The sequence below is a fragment of the Scyliorhinus torazame genome, chromosome 17, assembly GCF_047496885.1.
Source record: "Scyliorhinus torazame isolate Kashiwa2021f chromosome 17, sScyTor2.1, whole genome shotgun sequence".
Taxonomy (NCBI): Eukaryota; Metazoa; Chordata; class Chondrichthyes; order Carcharhiniformes; family Scyliorhinidae; genus Scyliorhinus; species Scyliorhinus torazame.
In genome coordinates, this window is record NC_092723.1 from 112,828,535 (window position 1) to 112,845,367 (window position 16,833).

The following is a 16,833-nucleotide window of genomic DNA, read 5'->3' on the forward strand; positions in this document are numbered from 1 at the left end:
AGCTTTGGAAAAGGTGCAAAGGAGATTTACCAGGATGTTGCCTGGAATGGAGAGTAGGTCTTACGAGGAAAGGTTGAAGGTGCTGGGCCTTTTCTCATTAGAACGGAGAGGATGAGGGGCGACTTGATAGAGGTTTATAAGATGATCAGGGGAATAGATAGAGTAGACAGTCAGAGACTTCCCCCCCGGGTAGAACCATTACAGGGGGACATAAATTTAAGGTGAATGGTGGAAGATATAGGGGGGGATGTCAGAGGTAGGTTCTTTACCCAAAGAGTAGTGGGGGCATGGAATGCATGGCCTGTGGAAGTAGTTGAGTGGGAAACATTAGGGATCTTCAAGCGGCTATTGGATAGGTACATGGATTACGGTAGAATGATGGGGTGTAGATTAATCTGTTCTTAATCTAGGACAAAAGCTCGGCACAACATCGTGGGCCGAAGGGCCTGTTCTATGCTGTATTTTCTATGTTTTTACTATGTGCAGGTTAGGTGGATTGGCCACGTTAAATTGCCCCTTAATTGGAAAAAAAAAATTGGGTACTCTAAATTTATTTTTTTAAAACTTTTAACAAAAACTTTAACTGGATCATAACCCAATGTTGGGAGTCTCATCTGGGACCATAACAAAATTTTGGGGATTGTAATGCTACCGTTTGTTTCTCTGAATAACTACCCTTTACTCCCACGCTCTCCTTATGTCTTGAAGTCATTTAGCAACCCATTCTGCCACCTGTCTCCTGATCCCACTTTTCGAACCTCATTCAGAAGTCAACTAATAGGCACCTTATAGAAGACAAAAGCAAATTACTGCAGATGCTGGAATCTGAAACAAAAACAGAAAATACTGGACAATCTCAGCAGGTCTGTCAGCATCTGTGAAGAGAGAAAGAAGGTAACGTTAGCTCCCTTCTCTCTCGCCACAGATGCTGTCAGACCTACTGAGATTGTCCAGTATTTTCTGTGGAACATTGTAGAGGTCATTTGAAAATATGGATAAAGTTACATCTGCTGCATTATCACTGACTACACTCCTTAGCGCCTCAAAAATTCAATAGAGGTTAGTCAAGAAAGATTTTCCCTTTTGAAATCCATGCTAACTATTCATTATTGCATTCTGTTTTCTTGGTGTTTATTTAACCTCTCCTTTAGTAGAATTACATTATTTGTCCGCACCAATGTCAAACTGAGTGGTCTATTATTCCCTGGGAATGTTCTGCCCTTTCCCTAAATATAGGAAGTTGCATCAGATGCAATTACAATCCAACCCTTCATTTTCCATTCTAATCTTCCTGCTTGGCAGGCAAGAAATCAGGTCAGTCGTTGAAGAATTTCCCTGGATTTATCTCACAAATTACAGATGCAAAAACATTCCCCTATTGATAGCCATTCAAACACCCCTATGCAATTCCACCCATGGACAGGAAAGAGTGGTCAGTCTGCAGACCATAAACTTCCAGATCTACAGGTCTTTGCTTGAGAAGTAAATATTAGCCAGATAACATGAATTCCTTCGAGGTGTAGAAAACAGATGGCAACAACTCAAGTGTGAGAACTATGATTAACAATAAAGATTTTTTAAATCCCAAAAGACAAAAGTGTACATTTGTCAGTGTCTCGTACTTTAATAATATTATTTTCTTTTAACTTCTTCAGGCACGAGAGAAAGAAAAGCAACATATTCAGATGAGTCACTGTGCTAGCAAAAGCCACCAGTGACACAGGACAATTCTCTTACAGACATTGATACACAATAGTGTAACAGCTACGATGGAATCACTAAAAGCTTGGAGAAATAATTGGCAGTTGACAACAATAAAATGCATTTCAGTAAATCATTCATTGTAAATTGCAAATCAAAATGCCTCAGAGTACTTACACCTCGGTAGAGTATTTCATTCACAAATAGAATCCGGAGTGCACATTTTAGAAGTAAACAATCCTTTAACAGATTTGCACCTTCAAAACAGAAAAGAAACAAATTAAATTTGATCTTCCATAACGTGGACATCACCAGAAGCAAACACAAAAAACAATATATTACAATGTAAACCCAAATCACAATGTAAACCCAAATCACGATTCTTTGCAAATTACTTTCATAGGCACAGCTTTCCATTTTGCTTATTGGCACAGACTTGTCCTTTTTACACAGGGCGGGAGGAAGAGAAAGTGTCACGTGAGAGTACCCTTTAAGAAATGGGTGCTTAAGAAATGTACCTTTAAGAAATGGAGCTACTCATGTTACTGCAGTGATGTCAGAGTGTGGGTGGAGCTGAGCTCTACTTCTGCTTTCTTAGTTTCAGTTTGAGAAAAGCTTGTGTGTGTCTATGAGCTGCACTGCTGTTGATCTCTGCCATCCAAAAACTATCTATGGATCATTTGGTGAATTCAGAGGAAGTATAAATGTTTTCAGTCTTGAATGTAAATCCTAATGTGCTCCTGTTTGAAGGTTTGTTAAGTCTTTTGGATGGTAAAAGGACAGCAAACAGGTTAATTAGTGTTGTAGTCTTTGGGGGGTGTATTTGATTTACTGGTTGCTAAGATGTTCACTGTTTGTTTTAGAAAGGTTAACTTGACTTCATAGAATAAACATTATTTTGTTTTAAAAACCACTGGTCCATTTTCTGCTGTACCATACCTGTCGAGTAAGCCGTATGCTCCCCATACCACAATCTATTAAAAGTTGTGGGTCAGGTGAACTCCATGATACACTTTGGGATTCTCTAAAGGTCGCAAAGTCACAGGTTAAGAATGTAAAGGAAAACATTTACACTTCCCTCTGAATTCACCAAATGATCCATAGATAGTTTTTGGATGGCAGAGATCAACAGCAGTGCAGCTCACAGATACACACAAGCTTTTCTCAAACTGAAACTAAGAAAGCAGAAGTAGAGCTCAGCTCCACCCACACTCTGACATCACTCCAGTAACATGAGCAGCTCCATTTCTTAAAGGTACATTTCTTAAACATCCATTTCTTAAAGGGTACTCTCACGTGACAAAAGAGCAAGAGAAATAAAACAACACTGCACCTTCCAAATTGAAAAACACCACGTGGTGGTCCAAAAAGGCATAAATTAAGAAAATGGGTTGAAAGATTGCACGATACACTAAACTAGCATTTAACTCATTTTCTGCTGGTTTCAAAACCATGGTCATCAAAATTATTTAATAAAGTTTCTCTTATAGGCCAGTACACCTTCAACATAGAAACAAGAGTAGGCCATTCAGCCCCTCTAGCCTGTCCCACCATTCAATGAGATCATGGCTGATCAGTGACCTAGCTTCATATACCTACTTTTGGCCCATATCCCTTAATATTTTTGCTCAACAAAAATCTCAGATTTAAAATTAACAATTGATCTAGCTTTCACTGCTGTTTGCAGAGAGTTCCAAACCTCTACCCCTCGAGTGAAGAGGTTCTTCCTAACATCTCTCTGAATGGTCTAGCCGTAATTTTTAGACAATGCCCCCATCTTCATCTACCCGGTCTTTCCCTGTTAATATAGTGAATACTTGGAGCAGATCACCTATTGGTATTCCAGCGAAAACAGGTCCAATTTGAGTAATCTCTCGTCGGAACTCAACTCCTGTAATCCAGGTTTCATTTTTGTAAACTTCGGTTGCACTCCCTCCCACGGCCAAAATATCCTTCCTACCCAGAACTGCTCTCAGTACTCCAAGTGAGGTCTAACCAGAGTTTTGTATAGCTGTAGCATAACCCCTGTGTCTTTATATTCCAATCCTCTAGATATAAAGGCCAGCATTCCATTAGCCTTTTTGATTATTTCCTGCACTTGTTCCTGGCATTTTAAGGACCTATGCACCTGAACCCCCAAGTCTCTTTGGACACCAACTGCACCTAACCTCTTTCCATTTAGAAGGTATTCTGCTCTATCCTTTCTTTTGGTCCGAAATGAACAACCTCACACTTAAAACATTTTTTTTTTTTTTTAATTCCAATTAAGGGGCAATTTAGAATGGCAAATCCACCTATCCTGCATAACATGGGGTTGTGGGGGTAAGCCCAAGGAGAGAATGTACAAAATTTCGGGACTTCTGGCAAGTGTGGGTGGGGGTGAAGAGAATATCTAGAGTACTTGTCTCCACAATATCTCAACGGGCAAGGATACCATTAAAAGGTTTAACGCTACCTTCACTGGTCTCATGCGAGATATCAATCGGGGTGCGAAATATGGCATTAGAGCCTGGAATCATCTGGACAGCCAAGTAGATAAAGCAAAAGATTAGTCAGGGTTCCTGCTCAAAATTGCAATTCAATGATGCTTCCTGGAAATGTATGTTGGGCAGAATGGAGATTGGTTGTGATGTTGTCAGCAAACTCTATACCGACAGTACAGTAGCACAGTGGGTAGCACTGTTGCTTCACAGCGCCAGGGTCCCAGGTTCGATTCCAGGCTTGAGTCACTGTCTGTGAGTCTGCACGTTCTCCCAGTGTCAGCGTGGGTTTCCTCTGGGTGCTCCGGTTCCTCCCACAGTCCAAATATGTGCAGGCTTGTTGGATTGGCCATGCTAAATTGTCCTTGGGTGTCCAGAAAAAGGTGAGGTATTAGGTTACGGGGATAGGGCGAAGGCGTGGGCTTAAATGGGGTGCTCTTTCTAAGGGCCGGTGCAGACTCGATGGGCCGAATGGCCTCCTTCTGCACTTTCAATTCTATGATTCTACTGATTGACCAGTTCAGATTGAGCAATACATCTGAAGCTATACTCCAGGGGACAGTAGAAAACTGGAGAAGCAAAAATTGAAAGATTCAGTGGAATAAAAAGTAAAACCAAATCAGTTTAAACACAAATAAGTTGATTCACTGGATTAGAATCTAGAGGCTGACCTTTAACAAATACCCAGCTTCCTTCCCCTGAAAGTTCACAACCAGCAGGTACAGTTCCAGTCTTGAAAATTTTTAGATATACCATATATTGGTACGGTGTTAAACGACAGGCTGTGCAGCAAGAAAGGTTTGAGCTTAAATGAAATGACTGTGCAGCAGCATGAAATTCTCCGCACTTGCAAAAGTAGAATGGAATTTTATCTTGTAGGGTTCTTAACCTGAACAAAAAGGAGAAAAAAAAACATATGCAATATACCAAATTCAACTGCAGGGTAATTTGTATATGAAAATCATTTTAATCCTTTAAAAATAAAACACCAATTTGGAAAACATGCATACTAACTTTAATGTCTCACTGCATTTTACCACTCTTAGGTATCGAACCAATTCTCTGTACCTGAAAGAAAAATATTTAAACCGGTCAACAGATGTGGAAAAAAAATTTCCAATGAAGGGGCTGTTTAGCATGGCCAATCCACCTACCCTGCACATCTTTGGGTTGTGGGGGTGAGACCCATGCAGGCACGGAGAGAATGTGCAAACTCCACACTGATTGAACCCGGGTCCCTGCAACTGTGAGGCTGCTGTACTAACCACCGCGCCACCATAGGTCAACAGATTTTTAATACCAAATTCCAGCACCAATGTAGCCATAGGCCTCACGTGACTTTATATCATTCGTGTAGAAAACTCAAAACAGGAGAGAACATTTGCAGACAGCCTTTGCATATTAGTTTTTCTTTTTTAAATATCAATTTAGAGGATCCAATTTATTTTTTTTTCCAGTTAAGGGCCAATTCAGCATGGTCAATCCACCTACCCTGCACATCTTTGGGTTGTGGGGGTGAGAACCCACATACACGGGGTGAATGTGCAAAATTCACATGAACAGTGACCCAGGGCCAGAGCGCAATGAGGCAGCAGTGCTAACCCCACTGTGCCACCGTGCCGTCCTGCATATTAGTTAAAATATCAATAAGGTAGGACTTACTGGTCCACTATTCTGAGATGTGATGCAGTGTTCACTTTACCAGAAATCTGCACATTGCAGAGCTAGCCAAACATTACCGTGGTTCTTGTGGGTATCAAATGGATATCAAAAGTTAACAGAAAATCAACTTTGGTTAAAACCAATCTATCATCTACATCAAATCTCTGTAGAGATGTATATAGTACAGGTTCAAGTGTGAATCCAGTTATAATTTGGACTGTTGGATAAAGACCAAAATTGGCTCATTATGGCATGATTACACTTAAAAGTCCCCACTCAACACCACAACCAACTTAGAGCAATCGGCTGCACAGTTTATGCTTCTGTAGAAGGACAGACTTGCATTTATAACTCTCAGAAATGTCTCAAAGTGAAGAGCAGTGACAGGTTATACCGTTTACCTTTTGATTTCAAATTAACAAAATACCAAGACTTTAGCTCATACTTTGACAATATTAAATATTTTAAGAAGTGTATTTTTTAAAAGTTCATTTTGCATAAACTGAAGTGACACAAAGCCAAACTGTGTGATACTACCTCAGAGTTTTGAATTACTTCCATTAAACCAGTCATATTGTAGTTTGTGCATCACACTTTGGAATCGGTGTTGAATTAATGCAATACATGCAGTTTATAAAACATGAGGCACCATCAATGTTCCACTTGGTAGAAGCAGAAACTGCTCTGTAAAACTGCGCTCATTTAAAAATAACTGCCATTTAAATCCCAGCACCTCCAGAGAAGGGGAAATTCTTTGCAACACATAAAAAAACTGTAAGCTGAAAGTAAATTCCAAGCCAAACCCAACACACTTTGTATCACGGTCAGTAATAACAGGGAACATCCAGGCAATCTTCTGCAAATCAAGTCACTGAGGCATTGGTATCAACGTCTAGTTAGACTATCGCGAGCTGTATTAATGAGAAATAGCCAGGCAATCTTCTGCAAATCAAGTCACTGAGGCATGGGTATCAACGTCTAGTTTGACTATTTAAGTGACTGAATACCATTGGAATTCTAGAATAAATTTTACTTCATGATTAGAGTTTTGATTTCCAGCAAACTTGCTGATAGAGTTACATCATAAACAAATGTCATCCATGTACCTCAGAACAACTCCAGATCATAGCCGTTTCTCCCCACCTATTTTTTCCCCTCAAAGTTCTCTTTGCAGGATACTATTCCACAGGCACCAGTAACACAGGCTGTTTAGCCCATATGTGCTGAGGGCGGCACCGTGGTTAGCACTGCTGCCTCACAGCGACAAGGACTCTGGTTCAATTCCAGCCTCGGTTGACTATTTGTGTAGCGTTTGCACATTCTCCCAGTGTCTGCGTGGGTTTCCTCCGGGTGCTCCGGTTTCCTCCCACAGTCCAAAGATGGGCAGGTTAGGTGGATTGGCCAATCTAAATTGTCCCTTAGATTTGCAGGTGAGGTAGGGTTAGGGGGAGTGGGCCTAGGTGAGGTGCTCTTTCAGAGGGTCGAGACTTGATGGGCGAATGGCCTCCTTCTGCACTGTAGGGATTCTATGATTTGTTGGTGTTCGTCATTCACGTAAACAGTTGTCCCAATCTCCTGTGCCCACACCTCTTAACCCCACCCCCTTTATTTTAGCCGCCTAATCTTAATGCTTTGTGCCTTCCGCTTCAAATGCCAACTCTGGAAGTGCATCTTTCAGTCTCAGGTAAAAAATGTTTTTCCCCGACTCTCTGCCCCAAATTCAATCTTGTATCTAGGCTTCCTTGCTCCAGAATACTCAATACCCAACACAGTCTGTTTCTATCAGAGCTCTTTAACTTGGTGAGGCGGAGTAGAAAGGGCAGTTTCTCCCTCCAATTTTTTTTAACAAATGTAACATTTTTAAGAGAATGTGTCAAATTATTCCTGTAGAAAAAAATCAGTTATACGAAAAAGCTACACATTTTGCTTTGGCTGCTGCAGCACAGAATTAACTTTGATTAAAAGTAACATACTCTTCCCTGGTCTCCATTCTTTCCACCCGTGCATCCACAACAGTAAGATCCTCCCATAACAATTCTTTCTTGCCTTTCTTCTGTCGGTGCCCAGTGATATTCTGACCCCTTAAGATGGAGGTCAGGAAAGGGTCCTCCCACGACAGCACATTAAGACTGTGAACAAAGAACCTTTGAACAATTATCATTAAAGATATGACTATATTTGACTTTTCTTAAAAAAAAAACTAATATTTAATCAGCAAGCATCTTGGATAATTTTCTTCAAAAAGATACAGAATCAGAGGGTGACGACAGAACAAATTTGTCAGGTATCAGACTTAATTAGGTCAAAGTACATAACTAACAGACTTTAACATTAATGAGAAGATCCACCCAAGAGAGAAACATTGAATCTTCCCCTTGTGAAAGGTTTGTTCCACTGAATGATACCAAGTTTCCATTTAGATGGCTGAACTGGACAATTATTTCATATTGGAATTTCATTAAATTCTACTCTTTCTGCTTTTGAGTTAATGCAGAAAACACCACCAGAACAGCACAGTAGCATTGTGGATAGCACAATTGCTTCACAGCTCCAGGGTCCCAGGTTCGATTCCGGCTTGGGTCACTGTCTGTGCGGAGTCTGCACATCCTCCCAGTGTGTGCGTGGGTTTCCTCCGGGTGCTCCGGTTTCCTCCCACCATCCAAAGATGTGCAGGTTAGGTGGATTGACCATGATAAATTGCCCTTCGTGTCCAAAATTGCCCATAGTGTTGGGTGGGGTTGCTGGGTTATGGGGATAGGGTGGAGGTGTGGACCTTGGGTAGGTTGCTCTTTCCAAGAGCCGGTGCAGACCCGATGGGCCGAATGGCCTCCTTCTGCACTGTAAATTCTATGAATCTATGAAACAAACCTGCACGAGTACTGCCATGAATGATTGAGAAGGTAGAACTCACCGTGTTCTCTTCCTATTTAAAATGTGTAAACATTTCCAGACATATTCAATATCATTGAACAGCAAGATAAACACTCACCTATTAGTAAAAGCGTAACAGTAAGAAGGAAGTGAAAGAGTTTTATAGAAGCCTTTGAGCTTGATAAATAGATGAGGGGGAAAATCACTCAACACAAGCATTCTCTGCAACGCATGGGTGATTCTGTAAAATAAAAAAAATCATACTCTGAGAAACATGTGCTGCCATCATGCCTTAATAGTAATGATAAACAAGTACAACTACAAGGGAAAGTATTTGACTAGTCCAATTCAGGTTCATGGTTATAAAATTTGTATTCAAGCCCAGTTCTAAAAATCTTTTTACTCGATTATTCAGATTTTAAACGATGTGAGGCTGTATACTTTTGGTCTTGCATCCAAATTTGATATTCTGAAGTAGAGCTATTTAGTCCTCCAGCTACAAGCAGTTGCCTGTTGCATTACACCACTGGTGCTTGCAGAAAATGGGAAGAGGAGAATCTGGGATGTTTTTCCATAGACCAGGAAACGGCCAAGAGAAAATTTAAGAGGCTTTCAAAATGATGAGAAACTCAAGAGTGAAGAGAAACTGTTTCTGCTGACAAGTGGGCCAGTAACCAAAGGAAACAGATTTAACATAATGAGCACCAGAAAATCCAACGGGGAGCTGGGTCCTTTTCTTTTTAGTGCAATGAGTTGCTTTGATCCAGCATCCAGTGTCAGAAAGAGAGTCGTGGAAACAAGTGTAATTTTCAAAAGGTATGCACACTTGAATAGGAAAAACTTGCAAGCTGTGAGGAGAGAGCAGGATAGCAGAACAACACGGATGGCTCTTTTAAATGTTGTAAAAGAGTGGCTAGAAATTTTGAACATCCACCGACAATTAATAATCAGGCAAGGTGGAAAACAAACTGCCTCACCTTTAGGCTTTTTACTCACCCAGTGGTAACTGTGTTACTTATCCCCAAGTCAACATTTTAAAAAAAAAATGTTCCCCCCCCCCCCCCAGTCACCATTAAGCACACAAGTTTGAGGAATTGAACTGAAGAAAAGAGCATTAGACTGGGATGACCAGTTTGAATAGTGCATTATGGTCATTAATTTGGGTTGCAGGGAGTGAACAAAGAGATTGGACAAAGCATGGCGAGAGGGGGATGGGTAGCTATTAGGATCAGTTCTTTGCACAAATGATACTGCAAAGGATGCTTGGAAAAAGAGGCCCAAGGCGAGGAACGTGTAATGGCCAGGTCAAGGAATGTGGGAAAAGGGCCTATAAGAATCTTGTATTTGTCACCGTTACCTTATTTGGTTGTGTGTGAAACTTGATGCTATGTTCATGTGTATAAGATGTTACGTGCTTTGTTTTCACTCACTTCCTCTGGGGATCTCAGGAACAGTGTTGGTCCTGGGTTAACAGAGCGAGTCTCGCTTGCAAGCTATTTGAAATAAAATAAAACAATATCTACAAATCCGAACTCAGCCTTTTGATTGAGACCAGACTGGACAGAAATAACTCAATTTCATCATTTGGTGGCCAGCGGTGGGATTTCTCGGATGAATTCCCGACTATCTGCGAAATCAGAATTAAACCTGCCTTGGACGGAGGGAGGGGAAATGGGCCCACGTTGAGAGTATATTATAAAGGACCACGTCGGTTCTCCCCTGCCTCATGGCCCAAAGTGGGTTTGGTCACTCGCCTATGGACGGGTAAGATCGTTCTACGAAATCAAAGGTCAGTCTTGCGGATTAGAAAACTTAATTTCAGTTGATGTAGGCTGAGGGTTAAATCGTGACTGCGGGAATACGGGGTAATAATTCAGTTGGTAACTGAGGTAATATTGCCTGGTAATTCAGTTGCATGTGGGTTGAAAATTAAAAATTGGTTATATTAAATTACACTTTAATTTGGTTAAGGTCTTTAACGGGTTGAGTGAATGTCACAGAGACAATTCAGTTAAGATCGCTGATGGAATGTTCTGGAGACAATTCAATTCCGTACAATTACAATTGGCTAAGATAGATTTTGTTTTTGGGAGATGTCTTAGGAGTGGAAAAAGTTGGGAGATGAATGGCCACTAGGGGGAACCAGAGACTTGGAAAATTCAGAAACGTATCGGAAAAGAGGCGGCTTCAGGATTGTTTAAATCTACTTTACAGTTTTGAAGAAGGGAAAGGGGAAAAAACGTGCAAATTCAAAGTTTTATTGTCCAGTTGGTTGAGATGAATGATAGTATGATGCTTTAAATTCCTTTTGTTTGAGTGGCGATCTCGGTGGATGAATGAGTGTGTGTGTTTAACACTGCTATCTATTTTCTTAAAAAAGGCCTTAGTGATCAAAATGGGGAGACATTGAAACACGAAAAGAAACCTTGGGAGGACCATCATCTTGACCGCCTGCACTCTGCCCGCCAGTGAGAGCGGCAGCATATCCCACCTCTTGAAATCCTCCTCCATTGCTCCACCAGCCGCGTCAGATTGAGTTTGTGTAGAGTTCCCCAGCTCTTGGCTACCTGAATCCCCAAATATCAGAAGCTCCTTTCCACTCTCCTTAATGGCAGGCCGTCTATCCCTCTTCCCTGATCCCCGAGGTGTACTACGAAAAGCTCACTCTTCCCCATATTAAGCCTATATCCCGAAAAATCTCCAAACTCCCTCAATATCTGCATAACCTCTGTCATTCCCTCCACAGGATCCGCCACATATAGGAGTAGGTCATCTGCGTAGAGTGACACTCGGTGTTCCTCTCCCCCTCTAACCACCCCCCTCCATTTCCTAGAGTGTCTCAACGCTATGGCCAGTGGTTCAATTGCCAGCGCAAACAGTAATGGGGACAGGGGGCACCCCTGCCTTGTTCCCCTATGTAACCGAAAATACTCCGATCTCTGCCGATTTGTGACTACACTTGCCACTGGGGCCCCATAGAGGAATTTGACCCAACTGACAAACCCCTCCCCAAACCCAAACCTCCTCAACACCTCCCATAAATACTCCCACTCTACCCTATCGAATGCCTTCTCTGCATCCATCGCTGCCACTATCTCTGCCTCCCCCTCCACTGGGGGCATCATTATTACCCTCAACAGCCGTCGCACGTTGACATTCAATTCTCTCCCCTTTACAAACCCTGTCTGGTCTTCATGCATCACCCCCGGGACACAATCCTCGACGCTAGCACTTTTGCCAGCAACTTGGCGTCTACATTCAGGAGCGAGATAGGCCTATATGACCCGCATTGCAGCGGATCTTTACCTCACTTCAGGATTAATGATATCGTCGCCTCCGACATTGTCGGGGGTAGAGTCCCCCCTTCTCTGGCCTCGTTAAAGGTTCTCGCCAGCAGCGGGGCCAACAAGTCCACATATTTCCTGTAAAATTCCACCGAGAACCCGTCTGGTCCCGGGGCCTTACCTGCCTGCATGTTCCCCAGCCCTTTAGTCACCTCATCCACCCCGATTGGCGCCCCCAGACCTGCCACCTCCTGCTCCTCCACCCTCGGGAACCTTAGTTAGTCCAGAAACTGTTGCATCCCCTCTTTTCCCTCCGGGGGTTGGGACCTATATAGCCTCTCATAAAAGGTCTTAAACACCTCATTTACCTTCCCTGCACTCCGCTCCGCAGTTCCCGTTTCATCCCTAACTCCCCCTATTTCCCTCGCCGCTATCCTCTTACGAAGATGGTGGGCCAGCAGCTGGCTCGCCTTTTCCCCATATTTGTATCTCATCCCCTGTGCCTTTGCCTTCCCTGTGGTCAGCAGGTCAAACTCAGTCTGACGTCTTCGCCTCTCTCTATATAGTCCTTCGTCCAGGGCCTCCGCATATCTTTTATCCACACTCAAAATCTCCCCCACTAACCTCTCCCTTTCTTTGCCCTCTTTTTTTCTCCTTGTAAGCCCTAATGGAGATCAACTCTCCCCTAACCACCGCCTTCAGCGCTTCCCATACTACCCACCTGGACCTCACCGTCATCATTGGCCTCCAGGTACCTCTCAATACACCCCCGCACCCTTCCACAGACCCCTTCATCCGCCAATAGTCCCACATCCAGTCGCCAGAGTGGGCCCTGCTCCCCCTCCTCTCCTAATTCCAGATCGACTCAGTGCGGGGCATGGTCTGAAACGGCTATGGCCGAATACTCCGTTCCTGCCACCCTCGGAATCAGTGCCCTGCTCAAAACAAAGAAATCTATCTGGGAGTATACCTTATGAACATGGGAGAAGGAGGAGAACTCTTTGGCCAATGGCCTGGCAAATCTCCACGGATCCACTGCCCCCATTTGCTCCATAAACCCCGAGCACCTTGGCCGCTGCCGGCCTTCTTCCGGTCCTGAATCTAGACCGATCTAACCCTGGATCCAGCACAGTATTGAAATTCTTCCCCCCCCCCCCCCCCCATTACCAGGCTTCCTACCTCCAGGTCCAGGATACGTCCCAGCATCCGCTTCATAAATCCCGCATCGTCCCAGTTCGGGGCATATACATTTACCAGCACGACCTCCTTTACCTGCAATCTACCACTCACCATCACATATCTACCACCGTTGTCCACCACTATATTCCTTGCCTCGAACGCCACCCGTCTCCCCACCAATATCGCCACCCCTCTATTTTTCGCGTCCAACCCTGAGTGGAACACCTGTCCCACCCATCCTTTCCTTAACCTAACCCGATATGCCACCTTCAAATGCGTCGCCTGAAGATTGACCACGTCTGCCTTCAGTCCTTTTAAGTGCGCGAACACGCGGGACCTCTTAATCGGCCCATTCAGGCGCCTCACATTCCACGTGATCAGCCGGATTGGGGGGCTGCCCGCCGACTAGCCATCCCCTATTCTAGGCCAGTCCCACATCCAGGTCCTGCGCACCCACCCGTCCCCCAGGCGGCGCACTCCCGTCCCGACACCTCTTCCCTTGCCAGCTCCCTCTCGCTCCCAGCAGCAGCAACCGAGTTGACCCCCCCCCCCCCCCCCCCCCCCCCGGTAGATCCCCATCTAGCATTGTTACTCCCCCCATGATGCTTCCGAAAGTTAGCTGACTCCAACTGACCCCGGCTTCCCCCGTTCTCTCCTTGGACCCCCCCCCCCATTATGGCGCAGCTCCCCCATTCCCCATCCCCCACCTCAGTCCCTTTTTCCACCGTCGCCCACATTTCTCAGAGTCCCCCTGTCAAGAAGAGAAAAAACCCCGTCTATCGTCCCGATACTGTGAATCTCCCATTCCCCAATTTACATTTCTGTACATCAACATCGTCGTCACCCCCACAGCATCAGTCCCTCAGTTCTGGTCCAATTTCTCTTCTTGGATGAAGGTCCATGCCTCGTCCGACGTTTCAAAGTAGTAGTGTTTATCTTGGTGCGTGACCCACAATCGCGCCGGCTGCAGCATCCCAAACTTTATTTTCTTCTTGTGAAGCACCGCCTTGGCCCGATTAAAACTTGCTCTCCTTCGCGTCACCTCCGCGCTCCAGTCCTGATACACTCGTATCACCGATTCTCCCACCTGCTACTCCGTACCTTCTTGGCCCAGCTCAAAACAGCCTGTCGGTGAAATCTCACGACCATCGCCCTTGGTTGTTCTCCAGCCTTTGGTCTCCTCGCAAGGACCCGGTGAGCCCCTTCCACCTCCAGGAAGCCCCGAGGGGGCCTCAGCTCCCATTAGCGAATGGAGCATCGTGCTCACATAAGCCCCAACGTCAGCTCCCTCCTCTCCCTCGGAGAGACCCAGAATCCGGAGGTTCTTTCTCCTCAAGCTGTTCTCCAGAACTTCGAGCCTTTCAATACACCTCTTATGTAGCGCCTCGTGCGTCTCCATTTTTACCGCTAGGCCCAGAATCTCATCCTTGTTCTCAGCTGCCTTCGCCTTCACCCGACGGAGCTCTATCGCCTGGGCCTTGTGTGTTTCTTTTAGCCCTTCGATTGCCAATAACATCGGCGCCAGCACCTCCTTCTTTAATTCCTCCACACACCGTCGGAGGAATTCCTGCTGGTCCGGGCCCCATGTCGCCTGGGCTCCATCCGTCGCCATCTTTCTTCTTCCTTCTCTTCTCTGCCGCTGCTCCAAAGGATCCTTCGCAATCTGGCCACTACCACCAATCCTTTCAATACACACCAGGGGGGACTCCTTACTTCATCACCCCACACTGGGTTTGGTCCGAAAAAATTTCCATTGGGGCTCCCAAAAAGAGCCCAAAAGTCCGTTAGAACGGGAGCTGCCGAAACGTGCGTCATAACAGTGCATCGCCGCAACCAGAAACCCTAGCAGAAGAAATTAAGTTTAGAATGTTAACCACATTACAGACAGATCTTTAGGGAATAACGATATGGGACCGGTGCTTAGATTAGGAGTATTACTTGCAGTATCAGGAAATGAGAATCTGATGGCAGGGAAAGATTATTAAAAATAGATGCAGAAATAAAAAAATTAAGATATTAAAATCAATTGATAACGTAAAGGAAATAAGAAAAGTAAACCTAGCAATAGAAAGAATGACACAGGGTTAATCAGCACACAATCCAGGGAGACAGCTACAGGCCGACCAGAGGTGCCAAATGAGAGCTGGAGATAATTATCATCGGGTTAGAACAGCAGGGAATCATTCAAGAAGTCACATATGCATCGACGTATAGCCCACTTCAGGTAGTTAGCAAGCCTGCTGGTACATTTGGAATAGTAACAAATTACAAAGCATTAAATAAGGTCACAAAAAGAAAAAAAGAGAAGGATTAACGCTATTTAATAAATCCACAAACTACATTGGAGAACGTGGCAGGGAGAACTTATTTAACTAGTATAGATTTAGCCAACGGATTCGGGAGTGTTCCGTTAGACCCAGACAGCAGGGAAAAGACAGCATTTACCTTTGGCACTAAACATTACATATACTGTAAATTGCCACAAGGATATGTTAATTCCCCGAACCACATTCAGGCAATAGTAAGGGAGCTGATTAAAGATGATTTGGCCTTAGTATACATTGATGATGTGTTAATTGGAGATGATGATCAGGGGGACACATGTTGAAAGAGTGACAAAATTATTAAAACACTTAATGAAGCAGGATTTAAGATAGGGTTAAAGAAATGCCAGATTGGCAGGAGAGAAGTCGACTATCTAGGGTATTCAGTGTCAAGAGCAGGTGGGGAAGCCAGTGTTGGGATGAGAGAGAAAGCTGCTAGAATCGCAGCGCCCGTTTCACGAAATGGGGGTTAGCAAATCATGGGAATTTTGGGGAGTTTGAGACTAGTAGTGGAAGACTTTAGTCTTTTATGCTAGACCCATTTATGAAACTTTGGAAGAGGATTTTAGGTGGACCAGTGAAGAACAAAGAACAAAGAAAATTACAGCACAGGAACAGGCTCTTCGGCCCACCCAGCCTGTGCCGATCCAGATCCTTTATCTAAACCTGTCGCCTATTTTCCAAGGATTTACTTCCGTCTGTTCCCCGCTGTTCATATATGTCTAGATGCATCTTAAATGATGCTATCGTGCCCACCTCTACCACCTCCCCTGGCAAAGTGTTCCAGGCACCCACCACCCTCTGCGTAAAAACTTTCCCCGCACATCTCCCTTAAACTTTCCCCCTCTCACCTTGAAATCGTGACCCCTTGTAATTGACACCCCCACTCTTTGAAAAAAAGCTTGTTGCTATCCACCCTGTCCATATCTCTTGAGATTTGTCCTACTTTCCCGATATTGCTCCAAAGCTTCATCAGTTTTAAGTCGCCTAGATCTTATGTATGCTCCTTTTTCATCTTAGCTAGTCTCTCAATTCCACCCGTCATCCATGGTTCCCTAATCTTGCCATTTCTATTCCTGATTTTCACAGGGACATGTCTGTCCTGCACTCTAATGAACCTTTCCTTAAAAGACTCCCACATTTCAAATGTGGATTTAGCCTTAAACAGCTGCTCCCAATCCACATTTCCCTAGCTCCTGCCGAAGAAGAGTTTGGACCAGTTAAAAACAGCTGTAGCAACATCCGGGCCATTAGAGGAGACATGAAGAGGACGATTTGAGCATTAAATTTGATCTGTACGCAAATGGATATGGTATGGTGCTTGAAGACTAG

General features: G+C 44.1%; 1 protein-coding gene across 10 annotated transcripts in view; it reads right to left on the reverse strand.

Moving 5' to 3' along the window:
* LOC140394074 (uncharacterized) overlaps positions 1–16,833 on the reverse strand; it is a 139,515-nt gene that overhangs the window by 48,118 nt on the left and 74,564 nt on the right. For 9 of the 10 annotated variants that reach the window (XM_072480893.1, XM_072480896.1, XM_072480899.1 and 6 more), the window contains exons 9-13: positions 8,833–8,955; positions 7,817–7,987; positions 5,196–5,249; positions 4,853–5,070; positions 1,879–1,958 (exon numbers count right to left, since the gene is read on the reverse strand). In XM_072480893.1, coding sequence (XP_072336994.1) covers positions 1,879–1,958; positions 4,853–5,070; positions 5,196–5,249; positions 7,817–7,987; positions 8,833–8,955 — 646 coding nt within the window. The remainder of the gene's footprint in view (positions 1–1,878; positions 1,959–4,852; positions 5,071–5,195; positions 5,250–7,816; positions 7,988–8,832; positions 8,956–16,833) is intronic. The other variant, XM_072480894.1, reaches the window with a different exon arrangement.